Source organism: Anthonomus grandis, chromosome 4 (assembly GCF_022605725.1).
Source record: "Anthonomus grandis grandis chromosome 4, icAntGran1.3, whole genome shotgun sequence".
NCBI lineage: Eukaryota > Metazoa > Arthropoda > Insecta > Coleoptera > Curculionidae > Anthonomus > Anthonomus grandis.
The window spans coordinates 10,660,431-10,687,429 of NC_065549.1; the positions used below are offsets into that span (position 1 = coordinate 10,660,431).

The 26,999-nt window shown below is 32.1% G+C and overlaps 3 protein-coding genes across 5 annotated transcripts; 1 reads left to right on the plus strand and 2 right to left on the minus strand.

Moving 5' to 3' along the window:
• Positions 1 to 1,885: 1,885 nt before the first annotated feature.
• LOC126735756 (28S ribosomal protein S35, mitochondrial) lies at positions 1,886 to 7,694 on the minus strand. The gene is made up of 5 exons (XM_050439846.1): positions 7,527 to 7,694; positions 7,371 to 7,458; positions 3,879 to 4,413; positions 2,070 to 2,235; positions 1,886 to 2,012 (listed from the first exon to the last, which is right to left on the minus strand). The coding sequence occupies exons 1-5, from the start codon at positions 7,687 to 7,689 to the stop codon at positions 1,939 to 1,941; spliced, it is 1,026 nt and encodes a 341-aa protein (XP_050295803.1). The 5' UTR covers positions 7,690 to 7,694; the 3' UTR covers positions 1,886 to 1,938.
• Positions 7,695 to 7,734: 40 nt separating this feature from the next.
• On the plus strand, positions 7,735 to 10,091 carry LOC126735758 (EEF1A lysine methyltransferase 1). Its single transcript, XM_050439850.1, has 4 exons — positions 7,735 to 8,015; positions 8,078 to 8,228; positions 9,601 to 9,810; positions 9,864 to 10,091. Exons 1-4 carry the CDS (start codon positions 7,863 to 7,865, stop codon positions 9,995 to 9,997), a joined length of 648 nt encoding a protein of 215 aa, XP_050295807.1. The 5' UTR covers positions 7,735 to 7,862; the 3' UTR covers positions 9,998 to 10,091.
• On the minus strand, positions 10,016 to 26,986 carry LOC126735757 (uncharacterized). 3 transcript variants are annotated; one of them, XM_050439848.1, is made up of 6 exons: positions 26,645 to 26,986; positions 26,564 to 26,592; positions 26,447 to 26,492; positions 26,194 to 26,282; positions 25,988 to 26,131; positions 10,016 to 20,850 (listed from the first exon to the last, which is right to left on the minus strand). In XM_050439848.1, the coding sequence occupies exons 1-6, from the start codon at positions 26,753 to 26,755 to the stop codon at positions 20,577 to 20,579; spliced, it is 693 nt and encodes a 230-aa protein (XP_050295805.1). In that variant the 5' UTR covers positions 26,756 to 26,986; the 3' UTR covers positions 10,016 to 20,576. The 3 variants fall into 3 exon arrangements, 2 of the variants coding, with proteins under 2 accessions (XP_050295805.1, XP_050295804.1); XM_050439847.1 differs by having other exon boundaries at positions 25,988 to 26,143; XR_007660501.1 differs by lacking the exons at positions 10,016 to 20,850; positions 26,447 to 26,492 and having other exon boundaries at positions 26,089 to 26,143.
• Positions 26,987 to 26,999: the final 13 nt, after the last annotated feature.

The window sequence follows — 26,999 nt, forward strand, 5'->3', positions numbered from 1 at the left end:
AATCAAATTAAAAAAAATGTTTTTACATTTAAAAAATAAAATGATCATGTCCTAGATTATTTTCTTCTGTAGTTATCTGTGAAAGTTTCTTCCAATTTTGTAAATAAATAACAAAAATATTTGTTTAAAAAACCCCTTAAAACCCTATTTAACGTAATTGTGAAGTAAGCACATAAAAAAATTATGATTTCCGGGGTTGCAATAATTTAAGGGGTTAAGGACAATTTAGCTAAAATATATTTAATTAAGGGAATTTATTTTATTTGAAAATTTATTAAAATGTTGATGGTTTGTTACAGTTTTCTAAGTATCCCTGTAGCTGCCTCAACAGCCAGGAATGGTCAAAAAGGGAAATGAACACAAAAGTTTCTAGATATATCTTCTATAGTTTCAATTTTTCCGAGTATCAAGGCCAAAAAAACATTAATTAGATGAGCGATTTCATGTTATTATTAACCTAATTTATCTTATATTGAGTTAGGTCGTACAGATGTTGCTAAGTAATTTAAAAAGTATTTTATTTTATTTGAGCCTCTGCTGTCGTCTGTACTATATTTAAATACATAACTATACATCTTGGATAAAATACATGTCTTAATTATTGATGTCAGAACATTCTTCTCCCAAGAATTTGGTGCGACATCTAATGTTCCACGGAGGTTGCATCTTGAAATTGTGGTTTTTTAGATGACAGTTCTCAGTTTTTGTTGTTGATATCATTAAGAGACAGTACTGATAATATAGATCAGAATGTCATACAAAATTATGTAAATATTGTGGGTAATTGGCTGGTGCAGGAATAAGGGGATGTTCCCAAGTGCTTTTGAATGCAAATTCAGTAAACTAGTAGGATCCACACAAGTCTGTGAATTATAATTTGAATAGTGCGCTTCTGATAGAAGTACCTGTTATTATTAGTTTGACAACAGACTTAGTTTTTACGAGTATTACGAAAAAGCGAATAAGATGTTGATATTGGCCAGGGGTACAGGTTTTTACCTTTATTAGTATATTTGCCAGGTCTGAAAAATATTAAGGTGAAATAACGAGTGTCTGTTGGTAGTCACATAAAATCCTAATATTCCTCTTGTGCAAATAGTGCAGTGCAGAAAATTGTATCACCTGAATTGTCCCATGAATAGAATGTGCAAAAATGTTAATCGTTACTATAGCTAGCTTGAATTTTTTGGGATGTCCTTATATACTTTTAAGCTCACTTTCAACAAAATTGATGTAGGTGTAGATTACCGCATAACAAGTTGTAAAGGTGATTACGTTTAAATAAATAAATAAATAAAATAGGGTAATTTTCCGTAAAACTGGATATGTGTGTAGTGGAGATTCATATTGAAATGTTGCTTGTTTTCTTGTTGAAAATTTGATACAAACAATAATTTCATGGGAAAATGTAATGGTAGAGACCAAAAAAATATGGAAAAAAAACACTATGGAAAATCCATTTAAAATTAACAGTAGTTTTATAAAATTATATATCTGTATCTTCATAATTATTTCAGAAGCGAATGTAAAAAAATTGATTATTTTCTGTAGAGGGGAAAAAGGTCTATATTTTTAAGCATTGACATTCTAGTTCGAAGCACTGTAATAAAATCGTATTGTTCATTTGATATCTAATTAATAAGATGAGGAAAAAATACTGAAGCGGAAATAAACTGACAGAAAATGAGAAAAATATATGGATAACTAAAAAGTATTAATCAAAAATCCCCTTAGAGTTAAAACAAGCTAATTTATGACTCAAATAAAATGCTTTCTTGGAATCCAATTTTCAATTAAAAGTTCATTTAGCAAAATAAATTATTTGTGCAACAGTTTATTTCATATATGTAGATTAAACATGGAAATTTTCTTTAAAATACCATGGTACAACTTAATTAACATCATTTATTTTACACAATAATTACAATACTTAATAAATCAACTTGCGGCTGGCAAATTCAAAAGTTTCTTTACGGCTTCTTTATATTTCGAAATAGTGTACTCATCTTCACCTGCAAAATTAACGATTTTAATATATTAATTTACAAGCTAAATCCCGTTATAAATACCATCATTCATATAGCTTACAACAGCAGCAGAATATTCCATACTGTGAGGGATTTCTGAGCTGTCTTTATTAAATATAGCTTCGATACTCTTTTTGGACACATTGGTTCCCCAGTCATAGTACTCCATATCGGCTTCCGTTTTTAATTCTTCCCATGGCTCAATTTTCTAAAAAATGGAATACATTAGTCTTAACATACAAGTTCACACTGTCAGTGAAAAGGTTTATTTATTCAACTCAAGTATTTGCATTGAATTAAAGGCTTGGTAACCACCTATTCAGAGAAGAATTCTTCACAGCAACACACAGACTATAGCTGAAAATCTGTATAACTCATCACAATTTGATATTACCTATACAGATCGGTTAAAATCATTTGACAAATTAGATCCACAGATTCTATTGTATAAGCTTAAGCAATTTGGTTAATCTGATTTATAGTCTTACATTGTTGAGCTTATGGCTATCAGAACTATTACAGTTTGTTTTCATCAGTGACATCGCATTAAGTGAATACAACATATCCACATTAGGGGTACCTAAAGGTTCAGTACTTGGCTCTAACGATGTGTGTGTCATACTTAACTCTCAAATACTTCTTTATGCTGTTGATCTTAAAATCCTCTTTCAAATAAAGTCAATAAATGTCTGCAAGCAAATCCCTCACTACATAACTTCTCTATAAATCACAGTAAGATTAAGAGCCGAGAATTTAATAATGTGTCTTAAATGTCATTAGACAGTAAAGAGTATATTAAATGTCAAAGACACAAGCTGCTCTACTTTAAAACTCATGGTGCTTATACTTCTTAAAAATACCCAGAGGAAGATTTACTTAAACTGTTTAATACGAATAGTCCCATGGTTGGAACCTATGTGACACTTGAGATTAACTGAGAATAAAATAAAGAGTTTCGGTTAGTACTGTCTTCAGATTTTATGTTTAATATGCAATCCCTTTTAATCAGAAGAAAATATTTGTCACAATTCTTTTATTTAAGTAACTGAACAAAGAACTACACAAAATGAAATTTCTAGTACCTCACCAATCATCAGGTCAAAATTATTTTCTGTATGTAGAGTTCGAAAAAGTGAACTCCTATTTATATCAAGTGTACTACACACAATAATGCTAGCAGAGCTAAATGCTACAGAAATTAAAAACCACCTATTTTATAACTTTACTCCTCATGCTCCTATATTAGTTTAACCTTCCTTTACTGTTGACTGTCCCAATACATATTATTTCCTTGTAATATATTCATAAATATTGTTAGTTTTTGTTTTAATAAATACGTAAATTATTGTTAGTTGATTAATGCCTCTTTTAATTTTGGTTAATTGTACCTAATTAATTTTGAAATTTGTTGTCCTGCTTTGTAATTGGGGTTTTTCTGTTAAGCAGTCAAGCCAAATAAATTTAAAAAAATTGGTATTTATGAAATTCCAATCCCAAATGTCAGAAAAATTGAAAGAAGGTACCAAGGAGAAACAACAATCTGTTACACCAGATTTGTTTAAAAAGAGATTTAAATAGTCACAAAATGTTCAATTACAAAATGAAAAGGTATAATAAACATCAAAATCTGCTATCTTTGAAGGAGTATATCTTATTGGAGCAAAATTTTAAAAATTTGAAACCAAATTCTCACACTTACTATCTACCCAATGTTCCACACCCATTGGATTTTCTTTTCTTTTGTGTAAATGAACAAATGAGAATTCGTAATTTGATAATGAGGATCTAGAGTTAGAAATAAAAAACTTCTAAAAGGAATTCTACAAAATAATCAAATAACACAATACTTACATTAGATTCATGATACAAAGCTGTCACCAAATACATTGCATAATCATAATTTTGCTTCTTCAATGGACATCTGTCGGTCACAATAGTTACAGTATCATTTTCTTTATTATATCTCTCTCCCACAAGTCTCAAAAACTTGTCCCTAGCTCTATCACTTAACCCCAAACTGGCCACCTTAAACCGCACAGTCACGATTCTTGCCATATGATCTCTAATTGTCGGACTGCTATGGCAATAATCACTGGTAGTGACTTCAATCGGGAAATGCGTTTCAATGTTTTCCTGTGTATCCAGGCCACTGGGCCAAGGAGTGCAAAATTTCTTTAGAGCTTCGCATTGCCTCTTGATTACCGGAGGTGTTAAGTGGAGAAAATTTGGGATTTTCATTAGTTCCGCGTTGGCATACTTGCCTGGGGCCGGAGCCCCTTTTTTTGTATATCCTTGTCTTACTGGTAGGGGGACAGAGGCGGGATGAAATGATCGCGGACCAGGCCATACACTACCCCAATCTTGGTTTACTGCCATTTGTTTCTCTCTGCAAGTATGATTGGTTTGTGTGTTTTATTCTAATAAACATAGATTACTTAACAAAAATGTAATAAAAGGACTGATTCAGCTTTTATACATGAAGGTTTTAAATTGTTTATATGGTGAAGACATTATAATATACAGGGTGTTGTACAGCCCGGCGGGACATAGGAAATCCCATGTAATTTTTAATAGGGTTAAATATTGGCTCTCCTAATTATTTTAGAGAAAAAATGTATTAAAGTAATTTAAAGAGCACTTAAATCTGCAACCAACAAGATAACTTTTGATTTTGTAGGTTTGCCCGTTTAAAGGTTATTGGCGAAAATGTTTTTTTTCTCGTCCCGAACTTACAGGTAACAAGGTAAGAAAATTAGGTAAGGGTAAACTGCCAAGTAAAGTTGTCATAATAAAATAGTGGTTTTTATAAACGGTCGTAAAACTCATTTCTAACATTCACTAATTGATAAACTGAAATTTTGTTACATTCCATAGGACTTTGGTCGAGTTTTGTCACAGTTTTTTGACTGGTCGCACACAGTTGGTCAGGATAAGTAATTATATTTCTAACGGTATTGAAGTATCTTCAGGCGTGCCTCAAGGTTCGCATATTGGACCGGTCTTTTTTAACTTGTTCATAAGAGATTTGAGTGATGTAATTTTTCATTCAAAACATCTTGCTTTTGCTGATGATTTTAAACTGTATAAAGCCATTGAGTCATATCTTGATGCTGAGCTACTTCAATTGGATTTAAATAGTGTTGCTGAGTGGTGTAATAGCAATAGTCTGGAACTGAATGTAAAGAAGTGTGTATGTATTTCGTTTGGTCGTTCTAATAAAATTATTAATTATCAATACACAATCAACAATAACGAACTCAAGTCAGTTGATACAGTTAAAGATTTAGGTGTTCTTTTTGATACCAAGCTAACTTTTTTGCCGCACATTTTGGATATTATTAACAGGAGTATGCGCCGTCTTGGTTTTATCACAAGAAATAGTGTACATCTTTCACCTTATTGTTTCAAATTACTTTATTACTCTTTGGTACGTTCCTTGCTTGAGTATGCGTCTGTAATTTGGTCCCCTTATTATGATTCTCATATTGAACACCTTGAGGCTGTACAAAGAAGATTTATAAGATCCCTTGCTTATAGAGCTGAAGTTATTATACTGTATATTTATATTATACTGAATATTTTTCGTAATTATTACATCGACTATAATGCTATCAGTGTCCAATTTAATATCCCTAATCTTGAAGTCAGACGGCATTATTCTGATGCTTTAACGTTTTATAAGATCTTAAATGGTTTATATCATTGTCCTACCATCTTGGAAGCAATTCCTTTTAACACCTGTCAAAGAAGGATCAACTCTTCTATGTTTCGTTTACCCTTTCATTCGGCCAACTATGGGTGTTTTTCTCCACTGACTAGGACTTTGCGTTTCTTTAATGAAAATAGTTTGGATCCATTTTCCGGCGGCTTACGATCATTAAAATCAAAAATAAATAATCTTACACTTTAACCTACGTTCCTTGGATAGTGCTAAGTTTTTAGCCCTGTTAATGACTGATGTTTTTTCAGAGGTTTTATCTTGGTATATATATATATTTTTTTTTTGTAATTCTAGTATTGTATTTATATTGCTATATTGTCTAGTATTTTGTATTATCTATTTTGTTTTTGTAAACTGGCTCTGCCGTATATTGAAATAAATGAATAAATGAAATCGCATTTTTTAACTCTTCGAGATTTGGATAATTCTTATCCTTGTAAATTTTATTTTTTAAATGGCCCCACAGAAAAAAATCATTGGGAGAGAGATCAGGAGACCTTCGTGCCCAATTTATTACGTGTCGCAGGTCAATAACATTCCCATTGAAAGTGTTATTTAGATATTATTGAACAGCAAGGGTAGTATGCGCCGGGCAACCATCCATTAGATACCAAACCTCTTGATTTTCCCCGGCAAGATCATTTAAACTTGGCAAAATTTGTTCCTCTTATAGTTCTTAATAATAATTTGCATTTACATTTCGATTGAGAAAGAATGGTTCTAAAATGTGGTGTCCGAAATTCCCCGTCCAAACATTAAATTTGTGAGGATACTGAGTTCGTGTTGTTACATATCTATGCTGATTTTCTTTATCCCAATACTGATAATTTTGATTGTTAGGTTCATTGTTTAAAGTAAAAGTGCATTCTTCTGTGAAGCAAATATTTATTATAAAATCCCTATCCATGTTTGCCCTTTTCATTATATGTAAACAGAACTCCTGTCACCGTAATTCATCCCCATCTCTAAGCTCCTGATGCCATCCATATTTGTACAATAAATATTTCTGTTTTTTAAAAGCCCAATACGCAGTTCGGAATAGATATGATCTATCCAAGATTTCTTGTACTTATTTTCCCTTTATTTTCTTCCACATGTAAAAAATCCCATTAAACCTGCAAGACTCTATCATTTTTTTCTTTTTCTTGCCTTCGATGATTGTTTGTTCATTGTTTGCCTCACATTTGCAATTATTATTTACTACAGTGCCCTTTTGCTCAAATTTTGTAAGAGTTCTATTAACTGTTAATTTTCTTGATGTCAGCCTATTTGGGAAAAAAGCTGCAAGTCTGAAATTTCTCGGTAACTATTGCCTTGGTAAAACCATTTAACCATTAGTACTTTTTCTTCAGTAGTGTAACTCATAGCTAAGTTTTTTAATGCAGTGAAGTTATTATGACAAATTATTTGATGTTCATCACCAGTCATTGCAATTTTGGTTGACACCTGTGAAGATGAGGCAATAAAAAAGACTAAGCAGATTTTGGAGCTTTTTAAATTATTCTAATACATTTTTTCTGTAAAATAATTAAGGAAGCCAATATTTGGCCCTATCAAAAATTACATGGAATTTCCTGTCCCGCCTGGAGGTACAACACCCAGTAGAGCTAATTCTTGCCTACCTGGGGGGAAAAATTGGTGATTTCCTCAAAGTCTTCTTAAACTGTGCCGAGTCTTTACCGGCCCTAATATTTAAAGCTAAGAACTCCTCTAAAGAAATGGAAAAAAAAGCACATTAATACTAAGACAGTTCTAATTGGTTGCAATACGATCCTTACCATGTTTACTTTCTGGGGCGGTCGAATATGTTGCAAGTATATGTTTTTCTACTTTTCTTAGGGCTAATTTTTCCAAATTTCGCATTAAATTGATCATTTTGGACCCCACTATTTTCAACAACAAAAGGAATAAATGCACATAACCCCAAAAGTCAAAACTCATCCGCCGACGTACTTTTAAAAACTATTAAAGTTCCGTAATGACATTTGCAACACCGCTAAACGTCATCGAGGAAAAGAACATACATAACCTCACAATTTTAAGTTCTAACCTCAAAAATATAAATAAAATTGGTATAGAATAAAATTAAACATACATTTTCGTTTTTAAATAAAATGTCTAACGAAGAGGACGACTTGCCACAACTGTCCGCAAGTACGTTTGCAGCCCTGCAAGAATTTTACAAAGAACAAGAAGAAAGGGAAGCATTGCAAAGCAATATACAAGAAATTGTTCAAAATGGAAATGTTGTGTTTGATGAAGACTGGGTAAATAGCCCTATAATATATAATAAAAAAGTTATAAGGTTCATAAAAATAATCCCTTGTAGCAACTGAGCCAGTTCTGGTATGATGAAAGCACAATTGAGGGTCTAGTACAGATGGTCATAAATTCTGTGGGCACAAGGGCAAAAATTGCTCTTGTTTCCTGTCCCACCCTGTATAAACTTATGAAGGATAAAACTGATTCGTCTGCAGAAGGTAAACGAAAAAGTGTTTTTTATTTTAAAGTGAGAAGGCATGTTTCTGTGAGATTTTTTTTTTGTATACATTGAATGTTTTCTAGTAAGGGGATGTATTAAAGGAAATGAAGTTCCATAAAATATCTTGGGACAATAATTGATTCTCACTGAAAATCAAATGTCTAATTAATAAGTTTTACTAGATAAAAGAGATCTTAACCCTTTCAGGCACATAAAAGAAAAAGTTATTAATCAAAAAATTTTTAATAATATATAAAAACTTTATAATCTAACTTATAACTTAACTTTAATTTTTTTTCCTTAATTTATTTACAAGTATCCTGCAGGACATGGTTTTATCTGGTAACCACTGTGAGGCACAACATAAACTCGTTCTGAAAACAAAGCCTTAAATTTATCTGGTATGGTACGTAATAAAACAGTTTTTATCCGAATTGAGACATAAACCAACATTACAAATATTGCAGGCCCATTTAGTTCGATGTGGCATTACTGCAGTGCTACATAGAGCACAACGTCTAGATCCTCCATGGACAGGCATATAAAGAGCATTACTTTTTCTTACCTCAGGCGGTACGTACGGCTTGTACCTATTTTCTTTTATGACGCTTTTTTGCCAGGAGTGCCTTTTTTAGTCGCGCCAATAAGCCCAGAAATTATTCTAAGGCGAAATAACTTCATATAGTTAGTTTTTCCACATTCGGTGAGCTTCGATATAAAATATACGAGTTTACCACAGAAACATCAATGAAGTGCCAAAACAGTCTATGCCACCATTTTCTTGATTTTCTGCCAATACTGTAGCAAGATTTTATGTCATTATTTAGGTAGGATTTATAAAAATTAAAACTGTAAATCAAATCAAAACTAAATAACACTAATTACAAAATATATTATCAAATTCCATGTTCATACTAGATAACTCATACTGGTTTTACTACGAAACCATAACAAGAAACGTTTTTACTAATCTTACTTTTGCAGACATTTGACACATATCGCTCTAAACATAACCGTAATGCTACACACCTACTAATCATATTGTACTTACCGCTTAATTTTATGCCAATTTACAATAATAAAAAAACACCCGCGAAATTGGATACTTCTGCAAAAAACCACCTGACGGGAATATTTGAAGAACGGTAACCTCAAATTGAATCGATAGAATGCCTTGAAGATATTTAATTCAACGAGCCGATAACAGATGTCGCTAATACTGTCGTTGGTCACTTAAAAACCACTATGAGACAAAATAAAGACTTTTAATATGGTGGTTTCATAGTGAAACCACTATGCCTGAAAGGGTTAAATTAAAGACTCATTATAATGGTTTATAAATATTAATATGTAAATAAATTCTTTTTTAGTAACCCTATATGAGTTTGATCAAAGATTTGCTGCCTATGGTAGTGACTTTGTATTATATGACTACAAGGCACCATTAAATATACCAAGAGATAAGGGAAGTTATTATGATATAGTAATAGCAGATCCCCCATTTTTATCTGAAGAATGTTTAACTAAAACTGCTGTGACAGTGAAATTTTTGACTAAAGGAAAAATTATACTCTGCACAGGTATATTTAGGCTGCTTAACCATAAGAAGTTACTTAAACCTAATTGTTTTTAGGTGCAGTAATGGCTGATTTAGCTCAAAGACTATTAGACCTTAAAAAAACAGAATTCCAGCCTAAACATAAAAATAACCTAGCAAATGAATTTTGGTGTTTTACCAACTTTCCTTTGGACAAACCGGTTTCATAGCAATAAATACGCAACAACTTTTATATAACACTATTTTTATTATTTACTTAATGTGTGATATGTTAACATGAAATGCCCCTATTTAGTTATTTCAGATGTTGTGTTTTCTTGGGTGGTCCCGTCTAAATGAATGTCACATACCACAATATTATTTATTTTACATGGTGCAAACTTAACAACACACAGGTTCATATTATAAGCCCTTAAAAGAATTTAAAGCAAGTAATTTAATTGCAAATTTAGCACCAAAATGTTAAGGTTATTTGTTTATACAGGGTGTTTAATACATATACAGCAAAAATGTAAGGAAATATGGAATAAAGTTGGATACTAGGTGTGCAAGGTTTAAAGTAGTTTTTAATTCCTAATTTCATTCAAATTTTGTGTGTGTATTAGTCAATTTATGGTGTGTCTTTTCACCCTATGAAATGACATATCGTCAGCTAAGTGCGTTAACCTGCTAACTCCATTTTTAGGCCAAATACTGATTTTTATACATTTTAAAGCGTAATAATTCCGTTTTACACCTATACGAAAAAAGGCTACATCAACTTTTTACTCTAAACCCGAGTAATCGGCCAAACGGAAAACTGCTTCCTTAATGTTTAATTTATTCGCCGTTGAAAATCTGCTATCTCCGCTGTCATGCGTTAAACTACACATACCTGTTGCCACTCGCACACGTGCCTCCGTTGTTTATACGAATTTTATAGAAAAATAATAGTAGTTGAATGAATGAATAATTCCAAAGCATTAACTGGCCAAAGGTAAGTACCATTTATGTTATAATATAGTTTATTTGTTATTATAATTATTATAACTTATAAAAAATAGCCTATTACGAATATTATGGAGTTAGCAGTTTTTCCAATTTCATTATATTTATTTTTCTTGATTATAACAGGTTTTCTGTAAGTAAATCCTTAAGGGCATTATTAATTATTTGAATTATAATTACATTTTTAAAATTATAATTATAGTTCTCCCGTTTAGATGATATTCCCTAAATATAAATTTAATAGTCAGTTAGTTCATACAGGGTGATTCCAGTTAAAAGGAAATCATCAACTTTGGAATGACTCTGAAGTTTAAAAAAACTATAAATTCTTAAAAAAATTAAATTATTTTTTTTTTGTTAATGTTTTTATTTTTTTTGAATACCAATACTGTGTACCCACTATTGAGTTGCATAAATGTTAGGGAGTTTTGTTTTTATTACAGATGAATCGTTGTTCCGATCGCAGTAGGCTAATAGTACAAATGGCTCAAAATATCTTTACGGAACCCAATGATGATGTTACCTTAGAAGATAATTTAGTTAACGCTGTCGATGTCGACAGTGTTTTATCTGCTGGTGAAGAAAATATGGATATTCCGCTGAATCATGTTTTGAATTTGGAATATGGATAACTCGACTCTTACATCACATCAAATAGACTGTCCTTTTGCTATAGAAAATGACGATGTCACACTACTTTCTTTGATCGAAGAACCAGAATGCTTAAGTTGGAAGTAAATTATACAGAAAAGAAACAAGACACTCTAGAATTAGGTACACCAAATTCCGCATCCTTGACCCAAGATACAGAAAAGAACCGAGATACTCGAGAATCAAGTACAACAGATTCCGTATCCCTAGCCGAAGATAATACGAAAAAGAACCATGATATTATAGAAGCAGGTATAACAGATTCCGAATCTTTGGCCGAAGATCAATTAGATCCTGACTATTCAATATCGGATTCTGATCAGAGTAACTCTTTTATGGTGACAAGCAAGCGTCCAGTGGTTTGGATATTGCAAACATGTTTAAAGAATTTTTCCAAACTGTTTATTCTCCTGGTATTGATAATAATCAGCTGCAAAATGGTCCCGCTAATGGTTTAAATTTAAATATATTATTATTAAATATATTTATTTAAACCATATTATTTTAATATGGTTTAAATAAAAAATTACTAAGAATACTAAGATCTTAACATATGATATATTTGAAGGTATTAGCTCACTCCCTAACAAGATTACTGCAGGCCCAGATGGGATTCCGAATTTTCTCTTGAGAAAATGTGTATGTACTCTTGCTATTCCTTTATCTTTGTTATTTAATGCTTCCTTACAAACATCCACATTTCCAATTGCCTGGAGGGAAAGTTTTATTGTGCCATTGTTTAAAGCTGGCCGTCGGGATGTCATAGATAATTATAGAAGTATTTGCATTCAATCTTCAATACCTAAACTTTTTGATAGCCTTATAGCTAATCAACTTTCTTGGTTATGCAAAGGCTTAATATCAGATTCACAGCATGGGTTTTGCAAGAATAAGTCTACTGCCACTAACTTGATCTGTTACCAATCTGATCTTATGAGTAAATTAGAGGATCATAAACAAATTGATTCTATATACACCGATTTTAGTAAGGCGTTTGATCGTATGATCATCAAATTCTTCTGTCAAAACTGATCTCCGTAGGGTTTCATGTTGATTTTGTGAGTTGGATTAAAAATTCTTAACTGGCCGTATTCAAAGGGTCAGGGTAGGTGGACATCTTTCTGATCCTATCAGCGTAACATCAGGTCTCCCTCAGGGAGGGCATACATCACCCTTATTATTTAATTTATTTATTGATGATATAGTTAACTGTTTCCTGTATAGTCAGTGTTTGATGTTTGCAGACGACTTAAAATTTTGGAGGGTGGTTGGTAGTATTGTGGATCAAGAATTACTACAAGCAGATATGGATCTCCTAAATAATTGGTGTGAACAAAACAATCTTCATTTAAATGTTAAGAAATGTTGTGTTATTAGTTTCACTCGCAGGATCAACCGGTTTCAATCCAATTACTTCATTAATAATGAGCCACTGAATTATGTTGCATCTATTAGGGATTTGGGAGTTATTTTTGATGAGAAACTCACATTTATTGATCATATTAATTCAATTTCTGTAAAAGCATCAAAATTGCTAGGGTTTGTTATGATAAACTGTTCATATTTCTCAGTCTCTTCAACAAGAAGGGTTTATTGCTCCCTAGTAAGAACTATATTGGAGTACTGCCCTGTAGTTTGGTCTCCATACCACCAGATTCATATCGATGCTTTAGAAAGAGTTCAACATAAATTCCTGAGATATTGTGCTCAAAGAACTTTAACTGTTATTGAGAACCATGACTATTCTTATATTGAAAGTCAATTATCTATTCCGACACTGTCGCAACGCCGTAATATTTCTGGTGCTAGTTTTATATATAAGATCGTTAACAGGCTTATTGATTGCCCTGCTCTGTTGGGTCGCATACGATTTAATGTTCCTCATCACGGGTTGCGCCATAATGTAACCTTTAACATTCCATTCCACAGAACATCCTATGGAATTAATAATCCTATGGATAGGTATATGAATTTGTTAAACAATTCGAATATTGATGTGTTTAACATAAGTTCCTTAATGCATCTAAAGAGGTCACTTACTTCATAATTGTGCATAAAATTTTGTATTTACATTCTTGCATATAAATTATAAAGGTTGTTTCTAGTATATGTAGTATAGGTGTTTTTTACTTTGATATTAATTTTTTAAGTAGGTTTAGATTATGACAGTTGTTTATGTAAATATTATTGCTTTGTAAAATTTACAGTGAATGGGGTTTTCTTGTATTATAAATAAATAAATAAATAAAAACCATCCTCTGGTTCCATACTCTGACCATTCTGACTCGGATGAGGCGTTTGATTATCCAGAAAAAAGCAAAAAACGAAAGAAAAGATTCCAGGTTGATAAATCTGAATGGCTTGTTGAAAAAAATAAACTTTTACGGGAGAGAGGTAAACCATATTTGGGAAGAAAAAAGAGTAATAATCGGTGGAAATATGATGAACCCAAGCAGCCACGAAAAATGAAAGAAAAGTGCAGGTGTCCAGTAACTTCAAAAGGCATACTTAGATGTGCATCAATAGAAGAAGTTGACAGAAAAACAATTTTTAATTACTTTTGGCAGTTGGCGTAGGAAGAAAAAAAGATATACGTTGAGAGTTTAGTTAAATCTATTCTTCCAAAGAGACAAGGACAAAGAAATATTCCCGACGAATCTAGAAGAGGACAAACATTGGAATATCATTTAAAAATAAATGATGAATTGGTACAAGTATGCCGATTAATGTTCCTAAATACACTGGGTATTGGAAGATGGTCAGTGTTAAATTGGAAGAATATATCAACACCAAAGGAAGCTCCTTATTCACGTAGAAACAGTGAGAAAAAAGCTAAGCCTTTTCAAGATGCCAAAGAAAAACTGTTTGAGTTTTTAGATTCCATGCCTTCACTTGAGTCACATTACTGCAGATCTCAAACGGAAAAGAAGTACCTCCTTCCAGAATGGCATTCGAAAGAGGCATTATAGGACTTTTATGTAAATGGTGCAAAAATCGAAGTCTAAAGCCACTATCGATAACCATTTTTAATAACGGGTTAAATACACGAAATATCAATGTACCCGCTGAGTATATACAAGTTTGTAGAAATGCTCGTAAAATTCCTACCCCTTACGAAGTAAATTGGAAAGGAAACTAAATGTATACTTTCATAATGCAGGTGGTTTGCGAACTAAAATAGCTGATCTGCGGAATGCTGTCAACAGTTGCATATATGATGTTGTGATTTTGGTGGAGTCTTGGCTTAATGAAGATTTTCTAGACTCGGAGTTAAGGTTCACTGACTTCAATATTTTCCGTCAGGATCGAAGTTACACAAATACAGGGAGGCAAAGGGGTGGTGGCACTTTGATTGCTGTTCGTAAATGTTTTAAAGCCAGGTTATTACAGACCAGTGATTCAACCCTGGAACACATCTTTGTGCTTGTATCATGCAGTGACAAGAATATCATTTTTGGTGCTGTCTACATCCCTCCTGCTTCTCCTTTATCAATTTATGAGGAATTTGCCTCTACATCCATGGATCTTGCGAGTATTCATACTAGTTGTGATATTCTATTTTGTGGTGATTTTAATCTGCCACATGCGGTATGGAGGAACACTGTGAACGGACTGCATGTTGAGACGGCTGAGTCTATAACATCTGCAAATGTGCTATGTAGTTGTTGTAACTATCTTAATCTTAAGCAGGTGAATGGCTTGCCAAATTTGTTTGGTACATTTCTTGATCTGTTTTTTCTCAAGTTTGTCAAATGTTAAAGTCATATATGCTACTGAAAATTTATCACCGGCATCAAACCACCATCCTGCTTATGAAATAAGTATTCCTATTAATTGTGATTTTAGTCTTAAGTATGATGTTTATTATTATGATTTTGTAAACTGTGATTTTGTTGCCATTAATAATTACCTTGCTTGCATGAATTGGGATACTGCTTTTAATCAGAAGGATATTAATAAATGCATTGATATTTTTTACAATGCTCTCTATTTTGCTATTGAGATGTTTGTTCCAATTAAACATTTTAAATCATCTAATTTTCCCACTTGGTTTAGTAGAAAATTACAGAATCTTGTTATTCAAAAAAAGATTGCTCACACAAAATTCAAAAATAGTAAGAATCCCATGGATTATGTTAATTTTTCAAATTTGAGGAATAAATGTAAAACTCTTCGTGATGAATGTTTTAGGTCATATATTGAAAGATTAAATACTGAAATTTCTCATGATCCTTCTTCATTTTGGAAACACATCAATAGATTACGTAGGTCTGATTCATACCCCAATAGCATGCATATGTAAGCCGAGGTTGCTGGTAATGGTCAAGATATTGTAAACTTATTTGCTAGGTATTTTGAAACTACATACAGGCAACCGTCCGCAAGGCTCCTGACTATAAATTTGATTACAGTCTGGATTTAAATCGCATCTCTTTTTCTTTATTGGACATATTTGATGAAATCTTACGCCTTCCGAAAACATTTTTTTGGCCCTGATGGTATCCCATCTGTTTTTCTTAAAAACTGTGTGTGCACTCTGAGTAAGCCTCTGCATCACCTTTTCAATCTTTGCTTTACATCAGGCAAATTTCCTGATTATTGGAAGGTAAGCTTTTTAACGCCAATTCATAAAAATGATAGAACTGATATTTGTAACTATAGAGGTGTGTGTATTCAGTCTGTAGTTCCTAAACTGTTTGACAGGTTGTTTTCTGTGCGATTTTCGTGGCACTGTAGGCGATTGCTTAGTGATCATCAGCATGGTTTTTGTCAGGGTAGATCTACGGTGACTAACCTGTTGACTTACCAGTATGATTTGATTGGTGCTTTTGAGAGGTCTGTACAGGTCGATAGTGTGTACACAGACTTCTCAAAGGCCTTTGATAGGGTTGGTCATGAACATCTGGTTCAGAAGTTTGGGGCTATGGGCCTTGGTAGGACTTTGGTCGAGTTTTGTCACAGTTTTTTGACTGGTCGCACACAGTTGGTCAGGATAAGTAATTATATTTCTAATGGTATTGAAGTATCTTCAGGCGTGCCTCAAGGTTCGCATATTGGACCGGTCTTTTTTAACTTGTCCATAAGTGATTTGAGTGATGTAATTGTTCATTCAAAACATCTTGCTTTTGCTGATGATTTTAAACTGTATAAAGCCATTGAGTCATATCTTGATGCTGAGCTACTTCAATTGGATTTAAATAGTGTTGCTGAGTGGTGTAATAGCAATAGTCTGGAACTGAATGTAAAGAAGTGTGTATGTATTTCGTTTGGTCGTTCTAATAAAATTATTAATTATCAATACACAATCAACAGTAACAAACTCAAGTCAGTTGATACAGTTAAAGATTTAGGTGTTCTCTTTGATACCAAGCTAACTTTTTTGCCGCACATTTTGGATATTATTAACAGGAGTATGCGTAGTCTTGGTTTTATCACTAGAAATAGTGTACATCTTTCACCTTATTGTTTCAAATTACTTTATTACTCTTTGGTACGTTCCTTGCTTGAGTATGCGTCTGTAATTTGGTCCCCTTATTATGATTCTCATATTGAATACCTTGAGGCTGTACAAAGAAGATTCTTAAGATCCCTTGCTTATAGAGCTGAAGTTCATATTTTTCGTAATTATTACATCGACTATAATGCTATCAGTGTCCAATTTAATATCCCTAATCTTGAAGTCAGACGGCATTATTCTGATGCTTTAACGTTTTATAAGATCTTAAATGGTTTATATCACTGTCCTACCATCTTGGAAGCAATTCCTTTTAACACCTGTCAAAGAAGGATCAACTCTTCTATGTTTCGTTTACCCTTTCATTCGGCCAACTATGGGTTTTTTTCTCCATTCAAATCAAAAATAAATAATCTTACACTTTAACCTACGTTCCTTGGATAGTGCTAAGTTTTTAGCCCTGTTGATGACTGTTTTTTCAGAGGTTTTATCTTGGTATATATATATTTTTTTTGTAATTCTAGTATTGTATTTATATTGCTATATTGTTTAGTATTTTGTATTATCTATTTTGTTTTTGTAAACTGGCTCTGCCGTATATTGAAATAAATAAATTACCTTAACTTCACTTTTTTAAAAAAATTTGATAAAATTGACTTCTTCAAATGTATCCGTCCAGGAAGAAATAAAGGTGATGCAAAGGTAACGCAGATTAGGGCATTGCAATATATCCCAGATGGAGGTATATTTTATAAATTAAGTTTTGAAGATACATGGCAAATATTACCCCAAAGAAAATCTTCAAATGTAAGTTCCTGTCCATTTGATAGTCTAAATCAACTTTATACTAAGAGACGTAAAATTTCAAAAAGGAAATTTAATGACCTACAATTCCTAAAAGCAACCCTGCCTGTCGACTACCATGAGTTTTATGACAATATTTCCCATGATTAGTTTGTTTTGTGTTTTAATTTTAGTGATTTAGAATGTTCAAAATAGGAAATTTTTTTAGATCTGATTTTCTGTTCATATTTTCCTTATTACCAAAGAATGTTTTTTTTTTTGTATTTTTGTTAAAAAAAAATAAAAATAAAAAAATAATGATGGTTTTTATTCAAACGTTATGATTTGGAAACAAAAAATAAACAACTATGTTGTAAATTGTAAAATTAGAATGTTTTTTTAACTTCCTGTAAAATGGTAGAAAACGGAGTTAGCAGTTTAACACACTTAGCCGACGATATAAAGTTATCTAACTTATACTCTCACATATTTTATGCAATGTCCATAAATAGTTTCCTGAGTGGTGGAAAATACCGAAAATTTGTATCATTTTTACGAATGGCAGTGTAGAAAACTAAGGACCAGTTTCAATTCTGCCCGACTTTCTGAATCCTTTAAACCTCATGTGCATCACAAGTTGTCTTATGAAATTAAATATGTAATTACAGAAACAGGGTTTTTTCCAAAAAAAGATCTGTGGTTACTAATATGGTGTGCTTTCTACAAATAGCATATCAAGTAATTAATATGCGGAAGTATTTACATCATAAATTGCCTGGAGGACTGTAGGAGGATGTGTATAGTCTTTGAGTGGTGTGAAAAAAAAAACAAATTATCCCTTAAGTGCAAAAAAATTACTATTTTTAACCTTAATTTTGAGAAATAAATGAGATGGAGTATAACCCAAGAGAGGTATTTAGCAGGAATGTCCCCTGGAGTTTGAATTGACAGTGAAATTAAACATGAAAAAGATAAACTCAGCTTCCAAATGGCCTATAAAATTAGACTTTACAAGAACTAATAAGAATTAGGTATACTAAAGCCCTACATATAAAATATAGACAATACAAAGTTTGGCCCCCATAAAATCTTGATGAACAATATGCCTGTAGTGAATATGGTTTTGTGGATAATAGCCCTCTTAGAACTGAAGATTGTCAGAGATTTAGATTCCTTGATATATCTAGGCAAGTGATTAAAATTTTTAAAGAGAGCATCTCTAGCCACTGAGAGACCTTAGTTTAACTAGCGGCAGGAATCTAAGTAATATGAAATTCTGGTGTAATAGGCATATACTTTTCCACACTTTTTGTCCAATATATAAACCACAAACTAGAATATGCATGCTGCAAGCAGACTTATTATTTTTTTATGGATAAAACAGATTTGCTGGAAGTTGTCAAAGAAAATCTATACATGGTTCTTATTATCCTTTTTTGGGCAATAAGCACTTCGCTAATATTACTTGAATTATCCCATAAGAAGCCCATGAAATAAGAAAGAATTGACACAATAAGTTAGAGTAATACAATAATATATAGACAATAAGTTAGAGTAAAAATTTTCCAGTATTTTTAGGTTACAAGCCTTTGGGATTGTCTTTTAATTGGAATTTTTACCTGAGCAAAAAATGATTTGAATTGGCATTTTAAAAACAATTATCCCTGGAATTTGTTGTAAATTCTAATAGACACAAAGTAAATTGATTTAAAAAAAAAAGAACTTGTTATAACATACACACAAAAATTCGAATAAAATTAGCGTGGACATTAAATGCCTTTTTATTTAATAAACGCCCTGTAAAAAATTATTTAGAGTGGTTCAGAATGAAAAACTGACTTGTAGATTCCGGACTGTAAAAAATGAGATATTAATATCTGCATTTAAACCTGATTAATGTTACCCTTAATATTCAAAATAAGCTGCGATAAATAACATGCTCAAAAAATTTAATATAAATTTTGTGATTTATAATGGGAGCATTTTTCTGAACCACTCCATATTGCAGTAAACATATTGGAATATTGAAGTTTCCCACATAGGGTGGGAGTTAACAAAGCAATGCATAAATTTGATAAAAATAAAGGTAATAATTTTTTTCCAAATGCTCAGGCACTTAATATTCATTGGGATAATAATAGATTGACTTATTTGGTTCTCAAAAGTGCGGTAATTTTTTAAACACCAATACTTTTCGCAATTTATTTATACCATTGCATTTTTTTTATATTGGAAATACTTATCAAATTTATGCACTTGTTGCCCACTGAATATTTGTCGAATCTATCCTATATTTTATAAAAAAACAACCTCATTTCGTAACATTATTATGATTTTCACAAACTCGCATAATTTAACAAAGCAACCATAAAAAATTATCTTTGTTTAAAAAATATTCTTTACCTTACAGTCTTATTAAAAAATTCTCTTTAGTAATATTGAAGTTATGTCGTTACCATAATTCCCTAATTGAATGATTATAGTTTTAATGGTTAATTGTTTTTTCACAACAAGAATACAAATTTTTTAATAAAAGAATGATAAAGCTCAATAATTAACATACATCCCATAATGGTTCAGAATGTTTAATGTGACACTTGGTGGTATCTTATATATTTTGGTTAAAGTAAAAATGCAAAACGATGCCCCTTTAGTACAATCAATGCTTTTTTGATTTTTTTTCTGTTTGAAAATATTAAGCAAAATAATTCCAGTTTTAATTGAATAAATTCTTGTGATGATAATATTTTTGTTTTGTTTTGTTCACTGTAAATAAAATCATTAACCTATAACCAGCAAGACTAATTACTTATTATCTTATATTGCTTAAATTACTAAAATGTTGTTTAAAATACCCCTTCAAAAAACTAAAACGATTTCCACAATTAAAATATAGTCCCTGTATTTGAATCCTACAAACTGTCGTCCAAATAAGTCACATCTTCACTTACACTTATCATCCCAGTCTCCTCCAATGCCTGCCTAGTAAGTCGATCAATTTCATTTAATAAAAACTGTGTGTCGGTATCTACAGTGTCAACCTCAGAGTGAATTGAATTCTGAACACTGTCCCACTCAAGACTGTTTGCAGATGATGACACCCTTGAATAGTCTGAATCTGTGTTCATAAGGTTTTCTTGGTTCGGTTGTGAAGTTAAAGGGTCTTCAGGAAAAATGGTTGTTCCCCTAAAATTGTTGAACTTATCTCAAGATTTTTTTATTTATTATTATTGTTATTATTATAAGGGATCAACCTCATTACTAATTAATAATTAATACATAATTATTAAATTCTAACAGAATTAACAACCATATTAAACAACACTGATTTGGCTCTGATAACTGAACTATAACCTATAAATGAATATTTAAAAAAAATTACCGAAAGCTAATATAACAAATATTAAAATACCTATATAATCAAAAATAAAAAATAAACAAAAAGATTCAAATAATTTCCCTAATTTGATGCCTAAACTGAAACAAGGTAATGTCTAAAATGTTCACTTCACCTGAATTTAATAATCTTAAGGTCCTCTTAATTGGAGAATGAGATGCATAATTAGTGCCATGAATAGGCAGGGAAAACAAACGATTATATCTTAGGTTTCTAGTTGGCACCTTAAAGAAAATCATCCTCAGGAGTTCATGGTAATTTATATGATTAAACAACTTGAATATTATATTTAGATCTGAATGTAAACGTCTTTATTTTAAAGTTTTTAGATTTAGCATCTCTAAAGCAGAGTCATATCCAGAATTTTCATATTTATATATTAAGTCGCTGTTCATGTAAAATGGTGACCAAACCATTGGGAATGACTGTATTATTTACCCTAGTCTGATCGCAAGCACTAAGATTATTTGGGCTATTCTGTTCATATACAGTGGAGAAACATTGAGCAAAACCCTATGCAATTTTCTCACACCCCAAGAATCCATTATCCTTGTAATTCATCTAATTAGGCATTCCATTTTGCTCGATTACTGGTCCTGTAACACTTATGAGCCTCTTTCTTTAATTTAACCAATGATCTTAATTCAGTCAAAAACCAAGAAGAAATCTTAGATGTTTTATACCTTTTTAATGGCACAAAGAGTGCTGTAGCCATTCCTAAAATATGATAAAATTAAGAGACTATGAGATTAATATCATTCGACACTGATAAAGCATCCTAGTTAACTGCACCTAGATAATTATTGATACCATTATAATCGGCCATTTTAGTCATAGTAAAAATCAACAAATTTAATGCTTTTCCTATCAGCACTAGCAGGGACTATTGAAAAATAATATACTTTATGATGAATACTCATTAAAAAGATATCAGTAGCCTCATTAACTAAAAAGACCAGTCTATTATTAGGAATTGTTATCTGTTTATAAAAATTCCGGTATGAGTAAGATTGACCTAATGTTAACCCATGTGAATTCAAAGGGCTCTTCAGCTGGCTTCAGGTAGATTAAAATCGCCAAAAATATAAACATAAGTACCTGAATACTCCTGCCTAAGGATGTCGACTAAGTGGCAGTGCCCTTCATACAAACTCACCTCCGAATTTGGTGGAATATATACCCCACCAAGTACAAAACTACTATCACCTAATTTATATAATAAAAATAACTGTTCAACAGAATCATATGCCAACTTAAGCTTTCTAACATAAACAAAGTCTTTGCCATAAAATAAAACTCCACCTCCACAACTCTTGTTGCTTATAATGTTAGACCTGTCACAACGGAACAAACATGTTATTTCGCTGCCCTAGTATTACAAGGGTGTATGTAACAAATTTGGAAATTTTTAGATTTTGGGATAACACAGTTCTATGTGTAATAAGGTATACATAGAACCTTTTAAAACTAAAATTAAGCAAACAGTAATCTCAGAATCATAAAAAAACCAAAGGTGTATGTCCTAAAAATTTCAAAATTTAGTAACATAGTACTATGTTGAACATACACCTACGATATACTCATTTTTAAAAATTTTTTTTGGTGTTTGAGTATAACAAGGTACTATGTTGCAACATACACCCTTGTAAGTCTAAATTTTTGGTGTTATTCGTGTGATTTTGTATTTTTAAAGTTAGGTTTTTCAGTATTATTTATATTTTGCGGAGTAACGTCGTGTATGTTTTTGTATTTTTTTAACATCAAAAATGAATAGCAGTAATGAGGGATCTGATATTTGTGATGATTATGATTCTGACAAAGATGCAGAATATAAACCACCTCAAAAGAAGTCTAAAAAACACATAAGGTAGGTATGTGTAAGACAAGTTTTTTTATAGTTCCAAGAATACGTATTCGAATATTTTTAGCATTACAATACGGGGCAAGAAAATTGATATTCCTGGTCAACCAGAGACTTCGGACTCTAAGCCTGAGTTTAATGAGGGTTTAAACAATAAAAGCATTGACAAGAAAGAGAAAATTTCCAGGTAACTTTTTGCTCTTACTTATTATTTTTAAGGCTGTGGTATCATCATTATTAAATTTGTAAATAACCTTACAGTGCAGTAGATCGGCAGTTATTCCCAACCCAACTTAACCCTGAGGCACATTTTGTGGACTATTCCCAGGACCGCTCCCTAGAACATTCCATAGACCACCCTGACGAAGTTTCCATAGAATCTCCCATAGAAAGCTCCTTAGAAACCCCGAGGGAGTATCTAGTGGATGATCCCCTAGATCGGCCCAATAATCATGTAGTCGAAAGCCCCGTACAACACCTTGTTGAAAATGAAGATATAGAGCCCGATATAGTGGTGCAAAAAACTAAAAAAAAGCTCTCACGTAAAAGAACTAGGAACTTGAAATCTGAACTGGGCACAAAATATTCGAAAAGAAAAATATGATAGGGGACTGGAATACGTGTCAGAAAAAAGCTTCGTCCTGCTAGAAAAATTGTAACAAAAAAAGATTGTTTGAATAGATGTTACTTTAAGTGTGCTACAAAAATAGGTGAAGACGATAGAAAAGAAATTTTTTTAAACTATTATAAGCTAGACGCCAACGAAAAGAGAATGTTTATATTAAATACGACGACCAAGTGTACAGTTGAAAGAAGAGGAAAGGGAAAAAATTCGGAAAATTCAAGAAAAAATAATACTTATGGCTATTATTTTATTTTAAATATTAAAAAAATTAATTCAAATTAATTATTATTAATTAATTAATAATCAAAATCTTATGAGAGAGGAGAAAAAAAAAGACAAAGAAAGTGGCATACCAATTTTAAATTTTGACTTGTTGAGAAAATGTTTTAACTTGCCCAAAGGGTGGCATAAAAAACTTCTTTTATAAGTCCAAACTTAACTTTTACAATTTGACTGCACATTTTTCAGTGGACCAAAAATTTTATTGTGCAGTTTGGTCGGAAGCTATTCGTAGCCGTTCTGGTCATGACATCGCAAGAGCTGTCTACAAAATTCTTAAAAGGATTACAGAGGATTATCCTCTATTAGAAAAATTAATTTTGTGGAGCGATAGCTGCGTCCCACAAAATCGTAATAGCTTGATGAGTTATGCTATTGCTCATCTTTTACAAGTCAGCTTGAGTTTAAAGAAGATTACAATGAAATGTTCCGTACCAGGTCACTTGTGCATCCAGGAAGTCGATTCGGTTCATAGCTCAATTGAGCGCACTTTACGTAAATCTGAATATTCATCTCCTATTTCTTTAATTAGGATACTTCTTAAAGTTAATTCCAGAAAACCATATACCATTCTTCAAATGAGGGAACAAGATTTTTTTGATTTTAATCACTATTCCACTAAATTGAATTATAAATCTGTTCCATTTTTAAAGGTGGTTGGTTTAGAATTTAACAAACTTGTCGGCAGAAATAGCAGATCTGATCAGAAATCTTAGATGCTAAATTTAAGAATATTATTGACCCTAGGCAACATGGCTTCATTCATAGGAGATCAATTGCAACCAACTTAATGGTGTATGAAAATGCCTTGTTGTCTGGCTTGAAAAATGGACAGGTAGTTGACTCCATTTACATAGATTTTTCCAAGGCATTCGACAGGGTTCACCACCAAATTTTATTCTAGAAAGTGTAGCATCATGGGTTTGATGGTAGCTTTCTACACTGGGCCATATCTTTTTTGTGAAATTGGACCCATATTCTCAAACTTAACTTTGTAGAACATATCCAAAAAACCGCTAATAAGGCATATAGGACTTTTAGGCTTGATTAAGAGATACACTAGAGATTTCCTTAATTTATCTAAATGCTCTGAGAACATTATATGTGGGTCTGATTCGGCCCATTCTGGAGTTTTGCTGTACAGTGTGATCACCTTATCACAAATATCACAGTGACTCTATAGAAAGAATCAAAATAAATTTTTGAGGTATGTTGCCCAAAAATTGAGAATTCCACTAGATCAGATGGTATGATGACCTGAGAAACCTTTTAAGACTGGCAAAACTTTCAGAGAGGAGAAGAAAATTTGATAAGGTTTTGTCTATAAACTTGTAAATAATCAAATCAACTGTCCTGAGATTTTGTCAGAACTATCATTTTTTGTACCACCAAGGCAATTAAGACCAACTTGTCAAAGGACAACATCACAGGACCCTTTATGGACAAAATAGCTCAAAAAATCAAATGATGTGAAGTGTGACTGGTATGGAGTCTGATCTCTTTCATACAACTCTTGGACAAATTAAAAGACAAAACTAAAAACTCCAGATCCTTCGAAGAATAATTATTTGACATAGTTTTATCTCTTGAGGAGAGCTCGACTATGTGTAGTAGGTTATACTTTATAAGTACCATGTTGCAATTTTGGGTTGTCAGCATTTCATGATTTGTGATTTCATGTTGTTTAATGACTAGTTATTTTACACTCGATTGTTTAATGTTAATTAAGTTTTAGTAAAGCAAAATCAATTATGTACTTTTTTACTAATAAGGGCAAAGGAACAAATTGAAAAATGCCAACTCTTTTTTACAATTTAGTCAGATTCCCCATCTTAAATATGATAACCCTTTTGACATTATATCCAATCAATCATATCAAATGAATATAATGAAATTATGTCATTGGTGTAGTGAATCAAACAGGAGGGAAAAAACAATTTTGAGATGATTCAGATAGTAACAGAAAAACTAGGTACAGCTAGGAGAAAAACTCAAATTAATCAATATGTGATTCAGTTAATTATAAACACTAGATTATTTAGTGTGTAAGAAATAATTAGATAATTTTAGTGTACCACTCATATTATTTTACAACAAATACCTCTTAGATGTTTGTGAGACAATAAATAAATGAAAACCATTTCCTTAATAGTGAACTTACCAAGAGCTTCCAGAAGGTTCATGTACCATGGACACTGGGAGTGTTTCATGTTCCCACTCCAGGTCCAAAGAGTTCTCGGGAGTGGCTGTGTCAGTTCTTCCTAAGAGAGCCCTGGCATCCAGACACTGAAGCTGTATATCTTTGCTAGCATAGGAACTGAAAAGCTGTGTGAAAGCACTTTTAAATCCCACTTGGTGAAAACTTACCTTTGAGGTGAAACTCGTTGTGATTCAGGAAGTCTTTGGTAAGAAAGTTGAGGGTTTACCAAACCTGCAACAACCCCGGCTGACTTTTTCTAAAAAAAAATTATTGTTACAATACAAGGCAGTAGAGCCTACAGAGGGTAAAGAGCAATAACTTATGGCATTATAAAAAGTGTATACTAAATTACTACTCTTTGATTGCCTGCAGGCTTTAAAATATTTGTGTAAAAGTTTAAAAGAAGTAGTCTCGGGTTACCTTTTGCCTACTTTTATGTCTTTCTAAAAATCTTGACAAGAAACTCCTATGAAGGCAAGAAACCAAAAAAAAAGTTACACAAAAACACACACAGAATTAAATCACTGCATGACTTACCTTTTTTCGTTGTTCTCCTCAGAAGTTCTCTGGAATATAAAAAAGTTAGTAGCAAAAATCATGAGGAATGTAAAGCAGTACCTCATCAATAAGGAAGGAGAAATCACTGCGGGAATTCGTGAGCATGGTAAAATTGCAAGGAGCCCCTTGGTTTCCGCATGACGGCAAACAACTGGAAAGGCAGTTTCCCATCCTTTTGGCAGCCCCTTAAGGACTGCATGAAGTTTAACCCCCATTTGGGGCTTCTTTACCTAAGAAACCCGTGGTTACAGACCAAAGCGCTTCCTATTCGGGTTTTATTATTAAAAACAGGGCACTTTGGATGTTTTAATGCGTAAAAGCGACTGGATAGTTTCTTTTTTAGTTTGGAAATTATCAAAAAAATATAAACAATCCATCCAGAAATCTGGCACATGAATGACAGTAGTAGGATTGA

Excerpts from the sequence above, each read along its gene's own strand:
- LOC126735757 (XM_050439847.1), bottom strand. The coding sequence starts at position 26,755 with ATGGGAAACTGCCTTTCCAGTTGTTTGCCGTCATGCGGAAACCAAGGG. Across the intron at positions 26,144-26,193 it reads CAACGAGTTTCACCTCAAAG|TTCCTATGCTAGCAAAGATA; the intron begins GTAAGTTTTCAC and ends ACAGCTTTTCAG. Across the intron at positions 20,851-25,987 it reads GAACCTTCTGGAAGCTCTTG|GGGAACAACCATTTTTCCTG; the intron begins GTAAGTTCACTA and ends CAACAATTTTAG.
- LOC126735756 (XM_050439846.1), bottom strand. The coding sequence starts at position 7,689 with ATGAGTTTTGACTTTTGGGGTTATGTGCATTTATTCCTTTTGTTGTTG. Across the intron at positions 7,459-7,526 it reads CGCCCCAGAAAGTAAACATG|AGGAGTTCTTAGCTTTAAAT; the intron begins GTAAGGATCGTA and ends CCATTTCTTTAG. Across the intron at positions 2,013-2,069 it reads TGTAAGCTATATGAATGATG|GTGAAGATGAGTACACTATT; the intron begins GTATTTATAACG and ends TTAATTTTGCAG.
- LOC126735758 (XM_050439850.1), top strand. The coding sequence starts at position 7,863 with ATGTCTAACGAAGAGGACGACTTGCCACAACTGTCCGCAAGTACGTTT. Across the intron at positions 8,229-9,600 it reads AACTGATTCGTCTGCAGAAG|TAACCCTATATGAGTTTGAT; the intron begins GTAAACGAAAAA and ends ATTCTTTTTTAG. Across the intron at positions 9,811-9,863 it reads AAAAATTATACTCTGCACAG|GTGCAGTAATGGCTGATTTA; the intron begins GTATATTTAGGC and ends AATTGTTTTTAG.